Source organism: Sylvia atricapilla, chromosome 5, assembly GCF_009819655.1.
Source record: "Sylvia atricapilla isolate bSylAtr1 chromosome 5, bSylAtr1.pri, whole genome shotgun sequence".
Classification (NCBI taxonomy): Eukaryota; Metazoa; Chordata; class Aves; order Passeriformes; family Sylviidae; genus Sylvia; species Sylvia atricapilla.
Window position 1 is genome coordinate 59,037,595 of NC_089144.1, and position 21,422 is coordinate 59,059,016.

Here is a 21,422-nt window from a genome sequence, read left to right on the forward strand (position 1 = left end):
TGGTTACAAATATTTGATGAGTGTGTCATAGATAAGGTTTATTTCTGTTGAAAGTATGATTATTTTTTTAAATCTACACCTCCTTAGTATTCTACTTGATGACCAGAGCAACACTAAAACTTATTTTTCTTCTGAGATGGTCAAGCCCTAAAACCTAGCCCAGTTTGTCCTCAAGCAAGGAAGAGTTATTATAAACTGCTTGTTTTGCCAGGAATAGCAAGGGGCTCAAGTTCTGGGGTCACCAAGGTAGTGTCAACTTGGGAGAATATGCTTAAACATGTGTGAGGCATCTCTCTTGAAAAGAGGGGAAAAGAAATATTTATTTGTGGTTGCATGGGATCATCTGTGTCAAAGGAATGAAAATACTGGTGCTGGGTGTTCTCCCTCAGAAAGCTTTTAAGAGTTGCCTTAGATGCAATGTTTGAAACCAAATACCTTTCCTTAAAGCTTCATGGTCTTCAGATCGGAGGTTTTGTTTTTTACCATGGGTGGAAAAATAGAACCTGAAATCCTTGGTATTGGTTGTTCTCATAGAAAAGGAGGATGAAAACAATTTTTTTTCTTTGAAGAGCTGATACACATGGGGATTAACCAGCTCTGTTTTCAGTAGATAAATTACAGCTCAGAAAATTAAATTTAAAGTAAGATGAATATTTGTCCTTGGGAATTTAACACCTGTAAGCAAAATCTCCTTTGTTTTGAGAGCTTAAGGTGCTGCTGTAGGCTTTGTGCTGGATTTATGCTTGAGGACTTCTTTTCTCCAGAAATTTTTATTGCACTGGAGTCTCCAAATTGGGATTTACTAGAGAAGGGCAAAAGAGAGTGAAGCTGGTGTTGTACAAGGGGTCAGGTTTCTGCTGGGTTGCTCGTTGTCAGGGGCTCTTGCAATGAAGTGCTACATGTGAAAATGGTCTTTCCTTGCCCGAGCAGCGAGCAGAGCACAGGCAAACTGCTTTTATCTGCTGTGCAGCTGGTTTGAATACTGACAGCTTGGACCTTTCCATCGGCCATAGCCTGGCTGCTGGTTTTGTCTGTGGAGGAGCAAGCCCAGGAGCACAGAGTGGAGAAGGGAAACTGCAGTGGTCACAGAGGATGGAAAACAGGCAAGTGATGAGACCATGGAAAATACAGTAAGAAAGTGTAGGAAAAATGGACAGTCTGGAAGAGTCAAACATTGCAGTGTTACAGGGGAGGCCACGTCCCAGGCATGTGTACTTCTCTGACTTCTACTCAGAGGCAGCTTGGGCTTCAGCTAGAAAAAAGTGTTTTCTTTGTAAGTATATAGAGATTTCAGTAATACCAGAGAGCAAAACATCTTGTAAGAGTAAGCTAGTTTTTGAGCTTCAGAAATCATCTTGTAAGAATTCCCTTTGTGCTTTTATGAAAGTTCCTGCATTCCCTTTTCCTTCCCCCATGTGTGTACAGGCAGGTGAAGAAGGGCTGGAGTTTTGCTTGTTTGGTTGACTGCATTTTTGGTTTTGAATGAAAGAGTCAGTATAAATCTATCTGTGTCTCCTTGATATGCATTAGTGCTGGCCCCACAACAGGCAGGGTGAGCGCAGCAGCTCTGCCTCACCAGCACACAACAGGCATGTGAAAAATCAAGAGGAAATCTCCACCTTGAATCCAGGCATGAAAGACATTGTTCCCTGTGAGGGTGGTGAGGCCCTGGCACAGGTTGCCCAGAGAAGATGTGGCTACCCCATCTCTGGAAGTGTCCAAGGAGCTGGATGGGGCTCTGAAGAAGCTGATAGTGGAAGGCATCCCTGCCCATAGCAGGAGGGTGGAACTGGATGATCTTTAAGGTCCCTTCCAACCCAAATTATTCTGTGATTCTATATGAATCCTAAATACTGCCCTTAGACCCAGCTGCTGCTGGGCAGCTACTGGGGTCTGTAAACCTGTGCTACCCCAAAACCAGGGGCTCAGTGATCCTCTGGGGATAAATGGAGATAGAGCACATCTGCAAATGACTGTGTGTAGTAAGGTTGATCCAGGCACTGCTCACAGGATGAAATGATACTGAAAATAATGTGTCAGCTCACAGCTTTGAAGAGAACCTGCTGGTGGGCAAGAGAAGGGCCCCTCCTGACTCAAGTCAGAAACCCCAATTGCCTCAGTTCCCCTTTTGCAGCACTGGCTTTCAAGAGCTGTGCTTGTTGAGGGGCTGCTCTGTGGTGGGATAACCACACTGTTTTAATTTCGTCACCTCTTTTCTAAAGGAAGCTGACAATGTCTTGTCCTCACTCTTGGCTTGGTGGAAGAAGGAAGCTGAAAGAAGGAGGTGATCTGGCAAAGGCAACAGCTGCTTGAAGCGCTCCAGGCCTGTCTATGCACATCCTTGCTCCTGAATTCCTAGGGTTTCCAGAGCAGCTAGCCAGAACACTGAAAAAGCTTTCTCTTTAATCTCTTGATCTCCACTGTGTGTTTTTGCCAGTGCAGGTAAAAGAGAGGTGCATGCTCCACGTACCGGTGTTTCCACCGGAGTAAACAGGAGAGTCTCGGTAATTACCAAGAACGATCTGAGCGAAACATCTTGTCTGTACAGCTGGTTCCTGTACCAGGGACACAGGAGCAGGCAGGGCAGGCACACTTGACCTTGCCAGGTATCACCAGTGTCTCTCTCTACGCAAACAGCAAGAAATGAGATTCATTCATTCTTTGCTCCGGCTAAATTCCAACTTATACGTGAAGGGAAGTATTGTCTGACAGGTTTGCTGGGAGTGGTGGTGGGGGTTGCTGTGCTTTCAGACATCCATTTGGTACACACATCCTAAATTCATAAGGTGGTTCTCCCCAGACTGCGGCGTTACTTCAGGAGCTGGCAGACTCCAGCCCTTGGCATCGCTTCAGTTTTCACTTGTGATGTTACAGAAAATGACAAGATGCTCCAGTGTTTGCTCAGGTCCAACCCTTGGAATAGGACACCACCTTTAACAAGCCCCATAGAAGGCTCTGCTATTTTATTTTCTCAATTTTAATTTTAAGCAAAGAGACAACCCAGCTGAAAACCAAGAGGATGACATGATATTAAGGAGAGTGGAATTTGGCATGCAGATTACAAACCAGTCTGAATCCCACTGCGTGAAAATGTTCAAAAGTACTGCAGAGCCTGACAGCTTCCTCCCAGGCTTCAGGTGTGACTGAGGGCAAAACTCAAGGAGAATTCTGTCCATTAGGAGCAATGAGAATAACTCTTTCTCTATATATATATGACGTATGTGTGTGTGTGTGCCCTAATTTGTTTAGCTTTTCCTTAGGTAACCTGATGGTGGTGGTGATCCTCACTTTGCAAGCTGCTGGTCAAACTTCTTGTAGCTTGCCATATAAATTTAGACTTTCTAATCAAGTTAAATGGAACTAAGACCAGAATTATTAAAACCAGCTAAAGTTCAGACACTTTCTTCAGTAGTCACAGGAATGCAAGAATGAGGTGATTCACCTGGCTCAGAATCCTCTCCCCCAGCAGTGGCCAGGAATGGGTGCCTGAGGAGAGACAAGAACCAGTGTGCAGTGACAGATCCTCCAGACAGTTCAGGGAATCCATGAACTGGATAAGATGTCTCTGCTCTCCCCATGACATTCTACAAGCTTTGGCAGTTTCTTGGGGGCAGGACTCATGTGGATGTGCTGCTTGTTGTTCCTTTGTTTTGTTCTGAGTGGTTCCTCCCTGTGGCTTCACTCGGCACCCTCTGAGTGCATTATCAGATGTACAAGCATCAGGCCCTGGAGACCATCCACGTGCCAGTCCTGGTGTGGAAGACCACTGGAGAACATTTGTGCACTTCATGTTGTGGGTTTTATTGTTGTGGAGTTTTTTTTTAATTTGTTTGCTTGTTTTGTTTTTTTTAATGGGAGTTCGTTTTAGCATGAGCTCTGGCCAACTTCAGGTTCATGTGGTGGAATATAGCCTCTGTCTGGTTTGCTCCTTATTTTTCTCACAGGAAAAAAGTGCTAACTCTTAACAACCCCTGCACCACTTTGTTGCTGAGAACTGGGACTATTCTGTTAGGAGTCTGGAAACTACATTCCCCCTTCTTCCATGGGTTTAGTTGGCTGCAGCCCAGAAAAGCTCCCTGGCAGAAGTGATTTGAGGAAAGACTGGAAGAAACATCATCTGTCTCATCCCCCCAGGAAAAACATGATTTGGAGGAGGTTCCTGTTTCTAGACACCTCAGCCAGTGTAATTTTGGGCTGGTCAGAGACAGAGCAATTTATGGGAGCTGGGAAGGAGGAGGGAGCTTCATTCTTAGGCATTCCTTGGATCTGTTTTGCAAGATGTTTCTATGTATGTCTGTGTATGTAGGATTCTCATCTGTTGAGCAGGTAGCAAATAAATGTAATTGAGCATGAGGAATGCAATTATTTGGACCTTGTCTACAGTAGGAATATTCTCCAGCTGGGAGTTCAAGATTTCTTTCTCTCCTTCTTCTCCCATGCTTGAGGCCAGGTGGTTTTGGATGGATGAGGCAGCAAATTTGAGGCAGAAGCTGGAAGCTGACTTCTCAAATGCAGTGCTCAAGGTGTTTGGTGGAGCAGGGGAGACTTAAATACCACAAAGCTTATTTACCATCCTAACTTGCCACATTTTAGAGGATATGCAGCTGTTAGAAACAAATGTTTTTGAACCATCATCAATAAATGCTGCAAAATAAGTGCGACAAGCCAAATTATTTTCCACTCCAAGTCATATTTGCTTCACTTCTTTCCTATCTCTAATCCAAGCCATGACTAGTAATGTTTCCTCTCCTAAATAGCTGTCACATAAGTGTAATGTTTAAGCTTGTTGCAGAGCAGTCACAGCTTGCCTATCCTGCCTGCTATCGTCTTCCTGCAGGTTTGGAGTTGCTGTCTTACCCCCAGTGCTCCTGGGAGGAGGCACAGGAGTGGGTCCTTTGTGGATGTGGAATTTTCATGGTTCTGTAGGTCCAGATGCAAGGACCTGTGCTGTGGAGCTGGTGGGCTGGGACAGAAAAGTGGATGCCAAGAGTGTAATTTTCAGTTTGTTTGTGGGTTTGTTGTATCTCACTGTGAGGGTGAAACAATGAGGATTTTTGGGACATCACTCTGGTTCTGCCCTTGGTTTCATGCACACAGGTTTGGGAGGGAAGAGAAAAAAAAAAAAACCTGCACAAAACACTTTCATATCAGTAAACACAAAATACTGTGCAAAAGGCTAAAGTTAAACTTACTCCTGTTTTGGAGACTGGGGGGGACCTTCAGGCATCACAACACCCCCTAAGGGGGATTGTGTGTGATACTAAAAAATGAATTAGGAAACTCATGTTGGGGCAATTACTATCCTTGTCTTTGGGAGATTTTCATTCAAGTCCTTCACAGTAGTGTTACAAAGCATAATTATATGACTTGAGGTGCTGTTAGGCAGATGCAAATTTTCTGCGTATGCTATCTCTCCATTTAATCTCCATTTAATCAGTTATTTGTTTGCCATTTGGGTACAGAAAGTACTTTGTTTAAAAATTAGCTGAATACACTTCCAGTAACAGCATCAGTGGGAAATAATGAAAAGTAGCTGATTTACTACTAGTAAAGAGCATCCAAGAGCTCCCTGGTGTATCTCATTTACTCTGAGATTTATGCAATACACTGTCAGCTAATTTCACACACAAACAAGCCATGCATGGCTCCCTGTGTTCTCTGTTCATGCCCACTTATCTTTAAATTTTTCAGAAGCACGTAAGCTGCCTCCTTTATTTGCTGGGTGTTCCCTTTCATTTGAATCCTACTTTTCATTTTTTGTGGATATCTCTTTGCTGTTAACATTGTTTTGTGTGGTACACTGGTACTTTTCTGGAAATGGGTTGTAAGAATTTTGCAGCAAGTTCATAGATTTTCTTCAGGGAATACAGACCATCCTCGTTGCAACAGTGAACTCCTGTGTGCTGATGTGGAGCTGGTCAGCAGCTGAGGCTGTGTGTGTGCACACATGTGGGAGTCTGGGACAGAGCAGTGGGCACTGCATCCAGGTGAGAAACTTGAATAAAAGCCCACTGAAAAAGGTAAAGGTTTTTCTGCTCTTCAGGGGCTGAACAACATGTGTGGTGATTTTTCCTTATTCTTTCACAGCCCTCACCTGAGGTCATATGTAAAGGTGAAGCTGCTGCCTGGTGTGTGCAGGATGTGCGTCATGCTGAGGTCCTAATGACTGGCAAGTGCTCTGAGGTAGAAGAATAAATATTCACTGTTAAGAACAAATTAGTTTGGTATCTGAAGGAAAGCAAGCAGCTTCCCTTCTCTGCAGAGTAATGTCGTGGCTTCTTTTTAGAGGGAGATGAGGGATGGGTATCTGCCAACAAGCAGCAAACACTGCCCCTTCCCAAAGTCCTGCACCTCCCACAACAAGGAGATCACTCTCTGCCATGTGTATGACAGCCTTTCAATAGAGTTGGCCACCTTGCAATATAAAGCCTCTCAAGCATCAATAAAGGAATCATACTTCTGTGCTAGCTGTGAAAATAGAAATGAAAACTTGTAACACAAAATGAAGCACAGCAGTCCCTCCTGGGGTTCTGCACCATGTGCAGAACTTGCTGGAGGAGTATTCACCATGGAGAAATACCCCGTGCATGACCTGTCATAGCCTGCTCCCTCTGGGCTCTCTGCCTCCAGTTCTGTGGAGTTTCTGAGCAGTTGTTTTGATGAACAGATACTGCAGCTGGATGGCGGTGATCTGTGGTAAGAGCTCTGTTAATTCAAATTCGTCTGTAGAGGACTATACCAGTCAGTCAAGCCTGCATCCTCTTTTTCTATGGGATGGGTTTAAAACAAACATCCTCTCCATGCCCTGTTGTATCCTTAAGATTTAAAGTATGGGATCCAGCGGATTTCCTAGTGCCAGGGTTTCCTGGTGGTTCGAGCACTAACTTGGGACTTGGAGACATCACCACTGCGCCTTTGGATTCATGATGTAAGTCTCTTTCCGAAAACACTTGAGATTCAGAGAGGAGCCTCTCAGATTGAAGATTCTGATAGCAGCCTCTCAGATTTTTCAAAGGCAGATAGGCAAGTTAAGAGCCAGTGTCTCAGTGATCTCTGCAAGTGCTTCAGCTGGGTCACAAAATAAATAAATCTTCCTACATGCCTGCTTCTCAGTGGCTTAATTCACAAATATCTTCCCAGATCTCTCAGTTTTTCCATACCTCACCTGCTCTGTACCCTACTCATGTGATTAATACTTTGTTTTCTCACATGGGGGTTGTCAAGATATGTTCATTAATGTGGTTTCATTAATTATGTATGGTGGGAATGGGGGATAAACCAGTTTTTCAGATGAGATGGCCAAGAGGAAACTTTTATCTCTCAAAATAAACTGAAAGAATTTTAGTGCTGAGGAGGGTTGCATTTCTCCGTGGCTTTCAAGATCCCCTGTGCTCACTGTTCATAGCTCATGTGCATGATCCAGGGGCTGAAAAGGAGGAAAGAAGACATCAGGAAGCAGCAGCAGCCAGACATGACCCGGCCCTGCCAGGGAAGGATGGACTGGCCTTGTGGCTGTTGCAGAGACTGGAAATAAGGGGCACAGAGGTGATGGGGAGGAAGAGCTGAGTGAGAATTAAACGAGAGCTTGGCAGCACGTTCTGGGAGCAGGAGCGGGCTCATCCAAGCATGGGAATGCTGCAGGAATGGTGCCTTACTGGTACATTTCTTTGTCACAGAAACAGCACTGAGGACCAAGCACAGCCTCTGCCCCATTCCCTGTCCTGGAGAGGGGTTCAGCAGCGTCCTTGTGGAAGCATTTGCCTGTTCCTCTTTTGCTCTACCAGCCAGCTGCCAGGGAGGCAGATCAGGAGATTTCTACCTCTGGCTGCCATGCAAAGTCTGTTTTTCTCCTCGATGTCAGATAGCAAATTGTACCATGAAGGGAAAACTGATAGAAATCTGCATTTTTTTCCCCCTTTTTGCCTTTACATCCTCATTTTCACATTAATAATCTCTCTAATAAACTTGTGGGTGAATGCCCATCTGCTCTGCCCTGATGTGATCCAGTCCTATGCCTCCTGAGCCTGTTCCTGGTGCATGGTGTTGAATAATGAGTGTGCACCAGACAGGACATCTTCTGTTGGTGTCTTTATGTCCCTGCCACTGAAGATATGGCAGTTCCCAGCCTGGTTGTGAAACAGAGGTGCTGATGGTGCTGATGTCAGAGGGCAGACTTCATTTCTGTTACCCATCTGTTTTCAGACAGCACTTTAATATCTCTGCAGATCACTGAGGAGATAATGTCAAGTGTAGCACTAAATGTATCCATGTGCATTTTAAATGTGAGGTTTATTAGCTATCTCCTGCAGTTTCTTTGCCTGTGACATGGTAACAATATGCATTTCTTCTGTGCTTTTTAAGCAAAATCCAGCTTCACTGGTAAAATAATTTGTCTGCTGCTATATTTTCCTTTCTTGGGTTGACAAAATAGAAATGGTGGGTGATGGTTCTGCTTTTTTAATGCACTCGTTTGTGGTTGCCTACAGATTAGTTAAGATCTAATTTCCTAAACATTCATATTTCTAACTTCCACTGCTGCAGAGATGCAAAACATCTTGCAAGAGCTGCTGAGGAACAGGAGGTCATTTCACCAATTTAGATGAAATCCACTGAAATACAGATTTATTTTATCAAGTATCCACATCATGGATCTATTTAAATCTTATGATGCTGGAGGATATGAAATTGCATGTCTCAGCTTTTCAGGATTCAGATGTTCTGCTAACTTCTGTCGTGGCTAAGGAAGACACCCAAATGAGGAACATATTTGAAAACTACCCACAAAATAAATGCCAACAAAACCCTGTGAGTTCTCACGGACAAGGCATGAACAGAAAGCAGCTTTTTTCTGACTCACATCTTGCACATTTAATACAATGTTAAATACTGGCAGGGGACAGAGGCAAATGCACAAGACATTCCTAAACGAAGAAGCAAATCAGGTATTTGCATGTGATTAGTATGCACGTTTTTCTTTTGTTGGGTTTTTTTTAAGTTCCAGATAAATTTAGCAGTTCAGCATTCAACATACTTTTAGATAAGATTTTTGTTTCAACCCACTGCATTCTGGACTGGTAGGAAGAGAGAGACTCCAGTCTGGGGAAGCCAAATGTGCTGTGATGTTTTGATGATGTCTATACTTCCATATTAATTTATAAAAAGTCATCAAAATTGTTTTTCCTTTCTTATTCTTACTCAAGTTTTCATTTCTTGAGCACAGCTGGGCTGTGGTGACAGAAATGCTTTGAGAACATCTCCCACACAGGGAACTTCCTTCATCTAAGCATAAAATCAGCTTGAAATAATGGTGGTGTGAACCTCAAATCTTGGTCCATATTTGCCATCAAAGACATTTTCAGTCTACTTGGAATCACAGCCCAGTCATTTGGCTCTGCTAGTTAAATAATTCCATAGTGTCCTGAAAAGTAATCTGCATTTGGGAGAGGTAAAAGTAGAAATTACCTTGGAAAGAGCCAGCACGGATCAGAGGTGAGGGTGTGGGAGGCTGAGACTGTCAAAGAGGATTTCTTGGACCTCCCCATCCAAAAAATCTCTAGACACAGTGACCAACAGAATTCCTGATCTCTAATTTTCCCTTCTAAATACATTTCTGAGAAACACCAATTCTTGGGCTGAGGGAGAGGAGTGATGACTTTAAATGGGCTTTAATGACTCCAGACCTCCCTAAATGACTTCTCTGGAAACGCAATGCCAACTACCCAAAGTCTGCTGACTTGTGTTCCCCTCCCTAACATGGTATTTTCAGTTTGTTTTACCCATCTGAAAGCTACAATGGGCCTAAGGTGAAGATCTGTGGCTCCTGCTCTCATGAGGGAAGGCTGGTTCTCCTGAAAAAAAGCTGTTTTTCCTGATGTATCCTTGCCTGAACCTGGACCAAAAAGGGAAACGCACTTCACCCCATGGTTAGAAATGCTGGTGTGGCCCAGGAAGGAAAGGCCTGGTGGCAGCTGCTTGACCAAAACTTATCACAATTTCCTCCCCCCCGGGGTAATTTTTAATGTGCCCCCAAAAAGAAAAAAGCTGTCCACAGCCCTCTTTCTTTTCACTCTAAAAATGGCCAGTATGCTGGTGAATGGAGAAAAAAAAATTCTGGGGAAAAAAAAAAAAAAAGAGCTTTATTTATTTTGCAAAAGCTTTTCAGAAAGGAAAAAAAAATCTGTTGATCAGAAAAAAACATCAAAAGCACAAGGCTTTTCAAACAGTCCTGAAGTGTAAAGCTTCTCCATGGCTGCAGTTAAACTACAGCCATACAGCAATTATAGATATTTTTCACTTTTTTAGTTAGCTACTAACAATTGCCACTTTATCCAGCTTGGAAATACAGCTGAATTTTTGTAGACCTTTTAATAGAACTGTTGTTTTTCTTAGACTTTACTGTGGAAATTTTTGAAAAACTTTCTCAATTTTGGAGTTGAAAAAAAGAAAAGACAGCATTGAGTTTATGTGGAATACTGCCTGCATGGTTTAAAATACATTTATTTTAAATAACTGCTGTATATTGCTTATGCTGGATCCACACTGTAACTACTGCTAATAGGTCAGCCAGTATTAATGACAGCACTCAAAACACAATTGCTTTTTAATTACAATCCCTGTCCTCTACAGGAGGCTTTCCCTTCCTTTTATGATGATGATTCACTTTTTTTGCCTGTGCTTTCAGGTTTCTGAAGTCTCAGGGCAGCTGGCAAATGAGAAAATTCAAACAAGGTGTGTGCCCCTTTCTCTGTTTGGTGGGGAAAGGCTTCGTTTTAAAGCAGCCAAGCAGCACAGCAGCCCCAGGAGACAGTGGCTGATTAACAAGGCTGTGGGGGCTGGCAGTGAGGGCTGCAAGGTTGGAAGCAAACCCGGTGTAGCCGCTGGCACTTGCTCCCTGCAGGAATAGTGAGTTCATTTTTGTGCGCTTCCTGATGCTCGCTCTGCGGTCGGGAGCTGATAGAAGGCAACGCTTCAACTTCCTGAACCCTCTAAATAAAGCATCCTTTCTGTAGGAGTTGGTTTGGGTGGTTGGTTTTTTTTTTTTTTTTTTTTTTTTTTTTTCTCCCAAAGAAAGGCACATTGTGCTTTCTGCTTTGGTTAGACTTTCGTGTTTGGCTCTTTGAATGGACAGCTTTGGTGGCAGAACAGTTGGAAACTGATTTCAGAGAGGCTCAAATGTATGGCAAGGGGAAATATCTTCACTGGGATGGCTTGGAGCTGCTCTCAGGAGTTTATTTACATAGCTGCTGTGTCGTGCCACAGCTACAAGGGTGGCCAAGCTTCCTCTTTAATCTAAACTCCTTTTACTTAAGGTATTAATTCACAAATAGCTTCAGTTTTCTTTATTTCTAGGTTTGTTTCTTTCAAGAGATTATTATGGCAAGGCAGTGATAATTTAAATACTCAAATTAATACACATATTAGCTCTTGTAAATTCAGATGTAGCAGAAAGCAAGCCAGACAGCCCCTGTCTGTTCATGACCCAATGTGCCTGGACAGTGAGGATGCAAAGCTCACACCCATTTCCTAATGAAACCCCCAAGAGGTTGCCTGCAAGAGGTGTTAATTTTCTAATGTTAAGAAAAGTGTGTTTCCCTCCAAGGGAAAGTCCTTTACAAGACAAGGCGTTAGGAATTGAGCTGGAATTTCCTGTTCCTATCCAAGCCAGGTTGAACGAAGTAGGTAAACCAGCGCTGAATGCTCCATATTCTGATTTTCTCACTATTCTCAACCAAGTAATGACGCTTGTTTTGCATGATTCACTGCTTTATTACTGCACTAAATCACATTTATGTCTGTCAGGCCTCTTTTTCCCTGGGGTATCCCGTTGGTGTAATTTTTATTTAACCAGATGTTTGATATTTTGTATGGCTCCAATACCAACATATTGTTTGAAACAACCTCAGAAAGAGTTAACTCCCACAAGGAGAAAAAAGGCAAAATGAGTCCCCACAGCTGGCTATCTCTCAAGAAATCAGCTCCTGCTCTGACGTTTGCTATAGACAAAGTAAAACAAAGCTCTACCAGCAGTAAATCAATTCCTGTGTGCGGGTACTGTCAAAATGAGCTGCTCTGGAGCTCTCTGGTCCAACCCGTGGGCCAAGTCATGCTGATTTAACACATCCCAGTGTTTTGAAATGCCATTGTTCTCAGGGAAGAGCTTGGCTGGCTCAAACATGAATATCTCCACAAGGTAATGGGTGTCTTCATCTGCTGTGGGAAACTTCATTGGGTGCCGTGAAAAACCAGGCCTTCCTCAAGTGAACTGTAAATTGTGCATTGCTTGAGATAAGTTTGTTAAAAATACTCCAGCTACAGATGGGCTTTAAAATCAGAGCTGGATTTTAAATATCAAAATATCTGGATTTTTTTTTTCTTGTCTATTATAAAGGTATGAAACAAACCCAAAGCTTTGAGTCCAAACTTTCATATAGCTTCATGCTAAAGCATGAAGCTCTGGGGTGCCTGTCTGGATTTTGGCCCGCTCCCATCTACATCTATTGTATTAAAACAGTTAAAGGCATTCTTCTCTTCCCCCTTTTCCCCTGCAGCTGGAAAGCACTATCCTCTGCTCTCAAGAAAACAAACATCAATGCTGCCTGTTGTATAAGCCCTGGTTGGTTCAGTTTGCTTCCCTGGAGTGGCCCATATATCTGTAACTTCATCCAGCAGGGAGGCTGTGTAGGTGTGAGATTAAAACCTTTTCAATCAGACCATTTTCAAACGCATAAAAAGCTCAGCTTCTGTCAGGAGCCTCCCCTGTTTAGACAAGGAGAACAGGAAATTCAGACATCTTCCTAAGATATGAGGGGTGGAAAAAGAGGAGGAATAGGATGACATTGGTCTATTTAACTCAGTGAGTTTTTAAGTCTGAGGAATTTCTAATATTGTGTATTTTCACATTTAAGGTGGATGCTCAGTGTTGCAATGGAGTGTTTGTGTTGACCTCTCTGTGCATTAGCTGCTTCTCCTCTGCCTCAGCACTGGAATGAACATCAAAATCTAGGACCTAGACATCAAGGTAAAATTTCCCTGCATTACAATATAGTCAAATACCTCTATAAAAAGACTTAATGTCAGAGTACCACTGAAAAAAATTGCTTGAATATTTTCTTCTCTGAAAATAAGTAATAGACTAGAAATGAGAGTTGAGAAAGGAATACTTCCTCACTTTTACAATGCACAGAGAAATACGTGGACCAGGGCAGTCTGTCAGCATCAGGTGATGATTCCTGCATCTGGGTCCTGTTTCACAGCAAAGCCTGTATCTCCAGCTTTGGAATCAGAGCTAACTGACAGAAAATATATCCCAGTTATTGACTAAGCAGCCTCACCTTCACCCTGCAGCTAATCACAAGGTTAAAACTGTAGTAAAAATATCCATATTTATCCAAATAACCCATTTGGTGCATTTCTGCTCCAGATAAATAAAGCAATATTCCATTATAAACTCTGGCCCTGTTTTATCCTTTTCTATGTAAACTTGTTGTGACAAAATCTCTTTCATTTTAATTAAATTTTTCCAGATACCATCTTCATAAAGCTAGCACTCAGGCATAATCATTATTTTTAATAGAAGAGAGTTCAAGCTTGTTAAAAATGCAGGAGGATTTTCACTACTTACGTTTCCTGTTGCAAGGAGAAGAAGACCAAAGGTTCCTCAGATCTGCTTTTCCAGGGTGATCTTTCTACCAGTCTAAGACCGGGCCTACAAAAGTGGGTAAGTGCTGGCTTATTTTGAGCATACAAATCACCTGGTAACTTCAACGAGACTATCAGGGTGTTTCAATTGCACAGTTTAAAATGAAGCCTGAATACTTGACAAAGGATGTGACTTTTTCTGCAAAACTGCTGATTTCATAGGACTCATTTCTAGTTAATGCTTTCTCTCCTTGGGTTGAAATTTCCAGTTCATTCCATGTGTATCACTGGAGAGCTACGAGGTGGCAGCCATCAGCTGCTGGCACCATCCAGCCTGAGCCGAGATGAACAAAGCTGGAAGTGAAGGAGCATGCAGCCTGTGCCTTGATTTCCTGGAGTGGGGGGGGGGGGGAAGAAGCAAAGATGACTGCGAGTGTAGGACTCCTCTATCAGTTTCCAGCTTTGCCATGGCAAGTATATACCAAATATTTTCTGAAGTGACCTGAATTGACCTTCTTGTAGTGGCAAAACCTGCGGGGTCCTTTCTCCCCATGCAGGCAGAGCTGTCAAGGACACAGCAGCCCTGCCTGGCTGCTGACAACCCACAGGGATGCCTCAGGTGCCAAAGGACATTTCAAACGGCCCCAATCACCTGTGTTTAGGCAACAGAGCTACCTCCTCCTGACAGAATGGTCCCAAATGGAGCTTTGCTCCCAGGCACACCAAGGACAGACAATCCTGTTGCTTGGCCAAATTCTAAAGTTCATTCTCAGGAATACTCCCACTGGTCTAAGGCATGCCAGGATTTCATTTACTGTTTGGAAATGTGAAACCGCCCTGGCTAAAGTATCTTAATTAGGCCATTAGAGCCTGGTATAAAATGGCTGAGATAAACAGGGTCAGGAGGGTAAAGGATATTGTCAGTGCATTGTAAAGCCTTTGCTGCTCAGCTCAGGCTGTCCACAATCACATTTCCATGACATAAAACACCTGAACCCTCTGTGTGGTGGCTCCTGGAGGGCCCCTGGCTCAATGCTTTTCACGTAGTCAGCACGTGGGCAGGGAGCCAGAGCTTCTCTGCCCTCTGCTGCCTTGTGCTGCTTGGACTTTCAGTTTCTGATTCTGGTGTGTTTTAAATCAGTCCAGCTTTGGGGGTTGCTCTGTGTGTTTGGGACAGTTTGAAGGGCTTCATCTTCGGTTTTCCTGTGCAAGGGCTGGTTCCTGACTGAGGGCTCTGGCACCTGTTCTCTTCATATGGCTTTTCCAGGGAGGATTTAACAACAGTAATGACTCCAGGAGACTGAGCTGGAAGAATTTGGGGAAGCATCAGATCTAAGGCCTGTATATGTGTGTACACAGAATCACAGGATGGATTGGGTTGGAATGGACATCAAAGTCCATCCAGTGCCACTCCCTGCCATGGGCAGGGACACCTTCTACCATCCCAGGTTGCTCAGAGCCCCATCCAACCTGGCCTTGGACACTTCCAGTGGTGGGGCAGCCACAGCTGCTCTGGGCACCCTGTGCCAGGGCCTCACCACACTCACAGGGAAGAAATTATTCCTAATATCCAATCCAAACCCACTACTTTTCAATTTAAAGCCATTCTCCCTTCTCCTATTGCTCCAGGCCCTTGTAAAAAGTCACTCTCCAGCTTTCTTGTAAGCCTCCTTTAGGTACTGGAAGGTGCTATAAGGTTTCTCCAGACCCTTCTCTTCCACCGACTGAACAATTCCCACTCCTCAGCCTGTCTCCATATGAGGGGGTCTTAGCTGGTGTCTTTGTATCCCAGCAGAAAGAAAAAAGCAAATCCAACATATTCACTATAAAAGACCAAAAAGGGAACCTCTAGAATGGCATAACATGCATCTAGATGGTTAGACCTATTTTTTAAATTTAGAGACTCATTATTTCTGATCTCAACAATTTATATTCAGAAGTGCAACAAGGTTGGAAGTTATAGATCTGAGAGAATAAATCTGTGTGTGAAACCCTCAGCTTGTTACTACCAGCAGTCTGCACACTCCTGAGACTAGATTAATATTCTTATAATTTTGGAGTTAGTACTTGATCAGGCTTTTTTCTCTTTTTATTCCAAACAGTATTTTTTAAAAAATTCAGTGGTTAACAAATACTGTTACTGAGTTTGCTTGTAATTAGGAGAGCTGCTTCAGTTAGGTAAATTACACCTGAAAACTCATAAAAAGTAAAAATTGATTCTTACAAGCATTAGTGAAAATCACAATTTTTTCTTTAAAGAATGCACAGTATTTCTAAGAATAAGTGTCTCTTGCTGGGAATAGCCTTAGCTTGGAACTGAGCACCTCCCTCTGTTCACTGGATGTTTGGTGGGCTGGTCCTTGGTTTTGGGCAGTGAACTGAAGCAGAATGGGTTTGTACAGCCCAAATTCCCCTGAGCCCCTTTGGCCCCCAAGGCGTGGGCTGCAGCCTCCCTGGCAGCCATGGCCTCTTGCAGCTGCCTGTGCTGGGGGATCCCCGGCGGCCCCACTCTGCTGAGCACGGGGAGGCTGCAATGGCCTGGGCAGACAAGGCTTTCAGAATGCTTTCTACATTCAGAGTGGGTTTTTAAATTGCTAAATTGGGGGTGATTTTCTTATGGAAATGTGTGCTGCCGGGGGTGAGAGGGGCCCTCAGCCCTGGGTGTCCCTGTGAGCAGGGAGGGCTCCGAGCAGGGCCCAGGCTCTGCTCCGGGGGCCCAGCAATGGCACCAGAGGAACGGGCAGGGACTGAGCCCAGGAGGTTCCACCTGGACATGGGGCAGAACTTCTGTCCTGGGCAGTGACCGAGCCCTGAACAGATTGTCCAGAGAGAGTGTGGAGTCTCCTCACTGGGGATATTCCAGAGCCTGTGCCCTGTGCTCTGGGATGGCCCAGCACGGAGGTGGCACCAGCTGACCCACTGCGGCCCCTTCCAGCCTGACCCATCCTGGGATTCGGTGAACTCCAGCGCAGCACTGCGGCATGGTCTGCTTCTCATTAAAAACATTAACTAAAGGAGTTGTGGTTCCTGAAGTTTGCGAGCCATAAAACGGAGGGTGACACTCCTGGCGACCACGCCGAGCACACTCTCTCAGCGGAGCGGGCGGCTGTGGGGAAGGCTCGCCGTCCCCTCACACCCCCGGGTTCGGCTCTGCGCCCTCAGCCGCTGCGCCCGCGGGTTCCAGCCCCGGGGAGCCGCCCGCAGGGAATCACTGACCGGGGGTCTCGGCAGCCCCTCTCCTGCCGGCCGGCGGGGGTTCCGGGGTTCCCTGCCCGGGGCCCGGTTCCCTGCCCGGGGCTGAGCTCCGTGCCCGGGGCTGAGCTCCCTGCCCGGGGCTGAGCTCCCTGCCCGTGGCCCGGCTCCCTGCCCGGGGCTGAGCTCCCTGCCCGGGGCCGAGCTCCCTGCCCGTGGCCCGGCTCCCTGCCCGGGGCTGAGCTCCCTGCCCGTGGCCCGGCTCCCTGCCCGGGGCTGAGCTCCCTGCCCGGGGCCGAGCTCCCTGCCCGGGGCCGAGCTCCCTGCCCGTGGCCCGGCTCCCTGCCCGGGGCTGAGCTCCGTGCCTGCGGCTGAGCTCCCTGCCCGGGGCTGAGCTCCGTGCCCGGGGCCCGGCTCCCTGCCCGGGGCTGAGCTCCCTGCCCGGGGCCCGGTTCCCTGCCCGCGGCCCGGCTCCCTGCCCGTGGCCCGGCTCCCTGCCCGGGGCCCGGTTGTCGGGGCGGGGCGGGGGCGGGCGGAGGCGCGGGGGGCGGGCGGGGGCCGGGCCGTGCCGAGCCGCGCACCGCGCTCCTGTCAGCCCTCTCGGCGCCTCCGGGGCCGCGCTCAGCCCCCCGCCCGCCCGCCTCAGCCCCCGGCCTTCCCCACGGATCGCTGTCATTTGATTTGATTTGATTTGAAATTTATTTTTCTTTTTTCCACCTCGAAGGGGAGGAGCGCGGAACCCAGCTGGAAAATGAACCAGAATGTCTGAGAAAATGTCCAGCTTTCTGTACATCGGGGACATCGTGTCCCTGTACGCGGAGGGCTCCGTCAATGGGTTCATCAGCACGCTGGGGTGAGTGGGGGCCGGCCCGCGGGCAGCGCCGGCGGCAGCGGCACAGGAAGGGGCGGCAGCGCTGCTCGGCGGAGCGGGGAAAGTAGGAAGTGATGGGGAGCGGCAGGGGATGAGAGAAGTTCCCGAGCCGGGCCCGGGCGGCCGCGGTGCCGGCGGTGGTGCCGGGATCCCCGCTCGGCTCCTCCGGGGCTGCGCCCCCGCGCCGGCCCCGAGCGCAGTCCCGGAGCCCGCTCTCTGCCCTGCTCAAACGTCTTCCTGCGGTCTTCATGTGTAGCTGACCTTTTAATTGATTAATTAAGGTTAATTGCACATCCGAGAATTTTTGACAAAGACGTAAAAGGCAAAACCTTTGCTTTCTTGCTCATCGTCATAATCAGCTCGTTAAATGTGCATCCCTTTATTTCAGGTTTGTGTCCGGCACAATCTGGTTGTCAGTGGCGAGATAGTTATAATCAGATATTTAGCTTCATTGGGATGCTTTTCCCGTGAGCTCTTTCTGTGTGCGGGGTGAAAAGATGTATTTTAGCTGTGGCTACTTCGCTGAACCGCTGTTTCAAGTTTTCATTAGCCGTGACCGCTTTAAATCGTCCTTTGGGAATCCAGGAGGGAAAGCCTCAGCGCAGAATGACAGAGGTACACTGATACATTTCATTACATTGATACATTTTTTAAAACCATCCTGTAGTTGGGTTGCAATGACCTGTCCGGAGGCTGCGATGGTTCCATCTGACGTTTGCAGGAGAGCTGCAGGAGCTTCAGTGGCTTTGTGGCATGTCCTGAAACCTTTGCCACTGGAAACAGCTCCTGTGCTGCATGGCTGTAAGTGATGTGATTGGCAAGGCAGATCAAACTCTAGTAAATATCTGCTTGAATGTTACTGGTACCCTCGGAGTGGCAGTGAAACATGCTAAGGCAAGTTAATGTGTGCTTGGGTATCGCTTCTGTGTTTGTGTTAGGCTCCCTGTGTTCTGAGATCCCTGCCATGGGGGGAATGTTGGTGTGAAAATGCAAACAATGGATGTTTAGGTTAACTTGGTGTGCTGCTGTTAGCGGAAAAGAGTCGGTGTTCGAGGTCTTTTATATTTTTTAGAATCTTTTTATTGCATCCAATCCTTGCTGTTCGCTCTTTTGATCTGATGACAAGTGTTTTTCCATGGTGTGTTCCTCTATTTGTTAATTTGGTACCTGGTCTCTCCATGACTCCCCATGTTGTCTCGCATCTTTTGTTTTGCTGACTCTTACAACTTTAAATTCTGTCTGAAAAATTTTGCTTTCTGCAGCTTTTCATTGCTGGATATTGTTTCTTATTCTTGTTCTCCCCAGCACTTCCTTTTTGCTGGCACGGTCTGTTGTTGGTTGGTGGTGGTGTTTTGTCTCATCACTGGGTTCTGTTATCCGGAGGAAGCTGAGCGTGCCGTGCTTTTGCTTTTCATTGTGTTCCTCCTTTCTGAGAACACCTGCTCGTGTCATGGATGTTCCGGCTGTGGCTGGTGCTCTACAGCTCTCACTTGAGTATGTGTTGGCATTGCCCTGCCACAGGATTCAGACTGCTGATCCTCCCCTGATCCCTTGGAGTTAAGGCAGGACATTTACTCCCTGTTTTATAGAGGAGAAGCCAAGATCCAGGCTTGCCTAGGGCACATGGGAGCTCTTTACTAGAAGAAACAAGTGAGCTTGAGCCAACGTCTTCTATTCAGGCCAACATTTTCTATTCTTTTAGCCAGAAAACATGGCTCAAGAAAACTACCTGGGATGAGACAAGAGTTCAAGAATGCTGATGTACCGCTGCTGGCTTTTCAGCACAGCTTTTTTTGTGCCCTGCTCCCTGGCATGGTAAAGGCAGCTGCAGAACCAGCAGGCTGGAGTGGAAGAGCTCCAGGAAGCTTAAAGTCACCAGTGGAAAACTCCCATGGCTACTCAATGGGAATGCTGACCCCTCTGCTGGTGGTACAAGAGCTTGGACTGAAATTTAAAATTGTGATGCCAAGTGACATTATCTGTGCCAGCTATTGCAATTGCTGCCTTTGGACTGGCTGGAGCAACACAGAAAGCAGAACAACTTCTTATGCTCAGGGGAAAAGTTTGGCCAGCTGCACTTTTGGTGTGCAACCATTGATGAACTCCTGTCCCTTCTGCATTCCTGCAGGTTCTCTGCAAATCTCTGGAAAGAGCAGGCCTCACCTTCCAAAGGTGCCTCTAGTTGGTGAGGAGAAATAGGGTAGGATTTGGAATGATTAGTTTTTTCGTTTGGCTGATGTGAATCTTTGTTTGATGACTCTTGCTCGGATTGCTCAGAGTGCTGTTCTGAAGGCTTAGCTTGCCCAGCACCTCTCTGACACTACTGAGCCCACTGAAGAGTCTCATGCTGTTTCAAAAATTTGAAATCCAGCTCACGGCTAGTGGCTGTTCAGCAGAGAGAGAGAGTCCTGTTTATTTTAAGCTGTCAAAGGCTAATTGTTTCTTAAACAAAGCATGAGTGAGGCCATTCTATAAATAAGGTTAAAAAGTGCACAGCACCTCTCCAATCAGGGCAAGTCTGTCACGTCAGTGGACGGCACTCCTTGAAGGGTTGATCCAGCTCAACACATGAGTTTAGAGTGAGATTTCAAAGCATAGGCTATTGCTTGAATTTTGGAGTATTTTTTCCTCACTTGCCAGTGCAGAAATTTTCACATGCTCAGTGTTCCCAGAAAACTAAAAGCAGAGAGGAAGATGTAGCTGAGCTGTCCAGATCATGTGTTGGGCCAGGTTAATATCTACTGTAACCTGAGTGTGGAAGTCTTGCTCTGGTGTAGTTTTGGAGGTTTAACCATCTCTTTTTAGGAGACAGAGGATCTGTGGCCCTGTGCCCAGGTGAGCATGCTGTGAGGTGCTAGGTGAGGGCAGGAGTGCCTTTCCACACCTCCCTCTACAAAGAGGGTTTGAAGATTGCTGGAACTACATTCTGTAAGTGGGTCCCCAAAGGTTTGGGATGCTTCTTAGAGCTGGAAGAAGCCTGTGTCCTTGCCCTTGCCCTTCTTGTCTCTGAATGGTTTCAGTGCTATGAGCAGCTGTTGGATGTGAGCATGAAGGCTCTGCTTTCAGCTTTGATCACTCTTAGTCAGAAGAGGAAACTGAACCTCTCTTCTGCATCTGGGGTTAGTGCTGTAGGGTGGGATGGGAGCAGGGAAGCTGGGCACTGCTGCTCCAATTCTTGCTCTATATTTTAAAAGAGAGCAGTTTTGCTCAGTTTTGGGAGAAGAGGTGTAATCATCTGTCTCCAAGAGAATGTTGTAGGCTGTGGATCCCACAAGGAGAGGGCACCTCTGGATCATGGTAAAGTAGAGGGTTTCAGGCCTCAGCATTCCCCATTGGCTACTGCAGACCTTTGGATTTTTGAGGTATGAGAGCCCAAGAAATTCCCTGCTCTTTTTTTCTGCTTGGCTTTGGGCTTCCGCTGGGTTTGGATGTTGCTTTGAGGTTCTGATGATGTGTAGCCTGGCTTTCCAACCTCAATGCTCTCTGGGTTTCCTCGCCTGCCCTCCTTCCTTTTAAAGAATGAGAATGCTTTTGCATGTATGAGCTGATAGTCAAGGAAATGTTTGGGAAAAGGAACTTACATCCATTGGTAGCATTCTGTCATTGCAAGATAGGTTTGATACTGGATTACTGAACTGTGCTAATTCTTTATGGCTTTCCCTTATTTCTTTAGCTTGTAGTGTGTTTTGTCTTCTGCCCAGTTGGCGGCCTTATGTCCCAC

The 21,422-nt window shown here is 46.0% G+C and overlaps 1 protein-coding gene and 1 long non-coding RNA gene across 2 annotated transcripts in view; both read left to right on the forward strand.

Moving 5' to 3' along the window:
* The first annotated feature begins 10,585 nt into the window (after nucleotides 1-10,585).
* Nucleotides 10,586-12,764, forward strand: LOC136360927 (uncharacterized). Its single transcript, XR_010743547.1, has 3 exons — nucleotides 10,586-10,902; nucleotides 11,600-11,675; nucleotides 12,549-12,764. It is a non-coding gene; the product is annotated as an uncharacterized lncRNA (long non-coding RNA).
* Nucleotides 12,765-12,908: 144 nt separating this feature from the next.
* Nucleotides 12,909-21,422, forward strand: part of ITPR2 (inositol 1,4,5-trisphosphate receptor type 2) — a 248,309-nt gene continuing 239,795 nt past the window's right edge. The window contains exons 1-3 of the mRNA XM_066319661.1: nucleotides 12,909-13,717; nucleotides 15,431-15,514; nucleotides 17,555-17,683. Of these exons, the coding sequence (XP_066175758.1) occupies nucleotides 17,592-17,683 (92 nt within the window). The 5' untranslated portion in view covers nucleotides 12,909-13,717; nucleotides 15,431-15,514; nucleotides 17,555-17,591. The remainder of the gene's footprint in view (nucleotides 13,718-15,430; nucleotides 15,515-17,554; nucleotides 17,684-21,422) is intronic.